The sequence below is a fragment of the Rhagoletis pomonella genome, unplaced genomic scaffold (assembly GCF_013731165.1).
Source record: "Rhagoletis pomonella isolate Grant_MI unplaced genomic scaffold, Rhpom_1.0 Rhpom_scaffold_00006, whole genome shotgun sequence".
In the NCBI taxonomy this organism is placed as follows: Eukaryota; Metazoa; Arthropoda; class Insecta; order Diptera; family Tephritidae; genus Rhagoletis; species Rhagoletis pomonella.
This window is the reverse complement of record NW_023458560.1, coordinates 7,539,966-7,543,670: the sequence shown is the minus strand read 5'-3', so window position 1 is coordinate 7,543,670 and position 3,705 is coordinate 7,539,966. Positions and strand designations below refer to the sequence as shown.

Below are 3,705 nucleotides of genomic sequence, written 5' to 3'. Positions count from 1 at the left end.
ACACCTTTCTGCGTAGGCGGCCTTCGGCCGCACTTAGGGATTATAACCCTCACTACGTAGAATTCTTTCTATTGTATTGTTTTGTACGGTATGGCAACACATCTTATGTGTCAGTTTGCAACATGAACCAAAAAGACAAAATCACGCGGGCAGGAGACTAGCCCGTTAGAATCGCATTTAGGAAAAAAGTTGAACGATTTTGACATTAGCCGTTTGTTTACATTTCTTCGTTGTTTACAATTTGGTGGTGGCTTTTTACTGCAATTTTCTTAATTTTCGCTTGTGACAACGTGTGTACACATAAGATAAAGGATAATTTAACACAACGGCATGATTTATAGAAGAATTTTCTTAATAAAAATGATTTTTCATGCGTTCAACAATTTCGCGGTTTTCTCTGTTCTCTTCGTTGTTTACTTCTTACAACAAAGATGGCGTCGAGATTTCGGCAGCTATAAAATAACTTTTTTCGTTCTTTCCTTCCCGCGTGATCTTGTGTCTTTCGTTCATGAGTTTGCAACCATGTGTTATTGTATCATGATTGTAAATATGGGTGCAATGTAATGTAATTACAAGTTATTAAAAGTTGGTTTAAAGTGATTTATGTACAAGATAAAATAAAATAAAGGTGTGTAAACTATTAGGTAGTGTTATGTGCATTTATATATATGAAAGCATGTGACAAATGCACTCTTTGATAAGGAAATCAAGTGGAACGTCTTAAGAAATTTTAACAACAAATAACTTATAAACAATTATATTATTTATATTTTTTAGTTATACATGTTTTAGAGGATACCTCCCTTAACATCCTAACCAAGTTTCAATTGTTTATTCCCACTGGTTTTCGTAAAACACGAGGTGTGGCTGACTACTAAATATTAATTGTGCGCGTTATGTACATTGAAATTTTCATGTCGTGATGGCAATTGTCATGAAAACCATAATGAACGTGCAACCCTGTGCCAAACTCGACATAACCACCTCCGAGCAGTGTTGATATTTTAAGTACAATTGTACTTTTTTCAGTACAATTAATTTTAAAAAGTACAAAAGTACAATTTGCCGATTTTAAGTACAATTTCAACATTAAAAATACTTTTTGTACCAAACGCTCAATTCTCTTCTAGCACCTTGATTCTTAATCCGTTTACATTTAAGTAAATGGATATACCTATATTTCATTTTTACTACAAAACGAAATTATGAATTGTAATTTTGAATGTAAACGTGATTGTGAACAGTAATATTATTGATGTGCGTTATGGTGGTTGCGATTTCTTATCACGGGTGGGTGAAATATCCCTCATCACTGTTTATTTTGAAAAAATCTTTGGAAATGCAATTTACCTAATGGCGATCCTGCAGAAATATAACGAGGGCTTATATTCAATACCCTCTATCTGCAAAAACTCAATTTTTCAGGAGAGCAAAAAACTGTTTTGGCAGCTGTTTTTAAAAGTGTTAATAATTTTAAGTACACACGCATGTCTTAAATATTCACGCAATATACTAAAACTAGTTTTTTACTTTTAATTCATTTAATTTTAGTTTAAAGATCAGATAGAGGTTATTGCAATTCGAATTATAACTATTTATATAGAAAAATTTGCTGATAGAGGGTTTTGCAGAATGAAAATGTCAGTTCTTTAGACGTAAATACTATGTTAAACGTAAGATTTTAATGCAGAAATCATAGGTGTGAAAATTCGTTCCCTTCTATTCCGATGTGCCCAGGTAACCACATAATTTTATATGTGTTTTTGTGTCAAAAGAGTATTTCACGTGATTTCGAAATTATATAAGAATCATTAGCACTGTTAAAAGAGGCTTCGCTGGCTGGTTTACTGTCCGTTCAGATGAGGAAATTTCCTTCGTTTATAGAGGCGAAACGTACAGCTGATTCGGCTGTAAATGCCGAGTAGTACGGGGTAAAAGCACTGAAGACAATTGTAACACCCAGCCCTTTTGTTACCACCATATCGGGAACCGTCTGTGAAAATAATCTCCCAGGTAATTTATGAGTATCAAACTGGGCAAATGCCCTTGCGGTAGATTTTTTACTTTAGTAAGCATCGGATGATGTCGAAATCTTTGATGTAGCTTAATATACGAAATAAAGGTGATTGCGTGCTACATCAGTTTTTTTGTTGAAAGCAGGATTCGACGTGAGAGATAGCTTTTATTGGCGAGGTGGGAAATGCACGGATGCTTTTTCTCCTCTGCTACATAGTAAGGTGTTTCTAGCAATTTAAGATGTTTTTTTGCGCAGTGTCCATAAATTACGAGCCCAAAGTCAACTTTTACATAATGACAGTTCTGCTTAAAAGTAGGTTTATTGTAAAAAATCATTCCAAATATTTTCAATGTATCAGTATAGGGGAGGGGTGTTAGACAAGGAGAGGGTTGGATGTATGTATTTATTTGTATTTTCTGCATATGTGAAAAAATTACTTTTTCAGCTTAAATCTGAGCTCCTGAAGATTTGGACCAATTGATTAGATCGTTTGGTATGTTAGAAAAAATAATTTTTACTTACGTCAAGTCCTTAGTCAAATCAATTAAAATCAAATAAATTACTACTTCTATTTAAACGTTTTTATTAATACTTAATTTTAGTTGCGCTAAAAAATATATAGTATTAATAATTCAATTCAATGGTAATTAATGGGCAGAAACGCATTGTTTTTCAACGTCTCTGGGGAAGACAATGACGTCGAAAATTGCTCCTCCCGTTTGGGACATCGTCCGTACTTTTTGATATAGGTCCCATGCACACATGTAGGCGCCTTGCAACGTCCTTCGGATATGCATCTGAAAAATACATGACTACGTTATAAGTTCCAGACTAAACTGGGAGAAAATATAAATTGGGATATTTTTGAACTAACTTCCGATCAATCATCGAGAAATGCTCCATGCCCCTCTTGAGCCAATCACAACCGGTGTTACCGGAAGAGCAGTCACATCGGCAGAAATCGTCCTCCTGCAAAATTTTTTCGTACAACTTGGGACAGTTACAGTTGAAAATGGTAGCTCTTCGGAGTGTCTCTCCACCGAACGATATACCGTAGAGTGGCAGATGATAATACTCCTCCGCCTGTTGCATAGATTTTTCTACACAGTGACATTCGGTGTGGTTATTAAATGTTAGACGTTCGACCGCGCCACGATTTTCGTTGATACTGCGAACCTGTAAATAAAGAGTAAAATTTATTAGAAATGCGTGAATGTGTACATATTACCCTCATCGGTTGGTGAAATCCGTAGTACATATATGTACATTAGGGCGGGTCGAAAATCTAATTTTTCTCAAATCCCTTGGTAATAGTGAGAATATATTGTATTATGAAGTCAACAACAAGCCTGCAAAATTGCAGTTCTTGTTAAAATTTCTGGGTTCAGCAAAAAGGTTTGGTGCATATTATTAAATAATGAATCCGTTAACGCAACAGATAAAGTCAAATATCATTTCTCGCAGCCCTTTAGCCTATCGTTAATCTCAAAGCTAACTTTTTTCAATAAAATTTTAATTGTGCTCTTAATAATTGCACTGGCCTATAGCCAAAAGGTGTAAACAACAGCATTAATATTACTGGCGCGCATTTAGGTCGCTGATTTCAAATATTCGAATCTATTCGCAAATTTAGGAACAATTTCGGTAGCTCTAATAGAAAAGCCATTATTTTCCATCACCGTGGAAAA

At 34.7% G+C, this 3,705-nt stretch overlaps 1 protein-coding gene across 1 annotated transcript; it reads right to left on the bottom strand.

Moving 5' to 3' along the window:
- Positions 1-2,579: 2,579 nt before the first annotated feature.
- On the bottom strand, positions 2,580-3,196 carry LOC118741613. Its single transcript, XM_036473606.1, has 2 exons — positions 2,892-3,196; positions 2,580-2,814 (listed from the first exon to the last, which is right to left on the bottom strand). Exons 1-2 carry the CDS (start codon positions 3,107-3,109, stop codon positions 2,655-2,657), a joined length of 378 nt encoding a protein of 125 aa, XP_036329499.1. The 5' UTR covers positions 3,110-3,196; the 3' UTR covers positions 2,580-2,654.
- Between the last annotated feature and the right edge of the window lie 509 nt (positions 3,197-3,705).

Bases quoted from the DNA above. Each gene is read 5' to 3' on its own strand.
- LOC118741613 (XM_036473606.1), bottom strand. From the start codon at position 3,109: ATGCAACAGGCGGAGGAGTATTATCATCTGCCACTCTACGGTATATCG. The intron at 2,815-2,891 runs GTTAGTTCAAAA...TGTATTTTTCAG, and splicing joins TTCTCGATGATTGATCGGAA to ATGCATATCCGAAGGACGTT.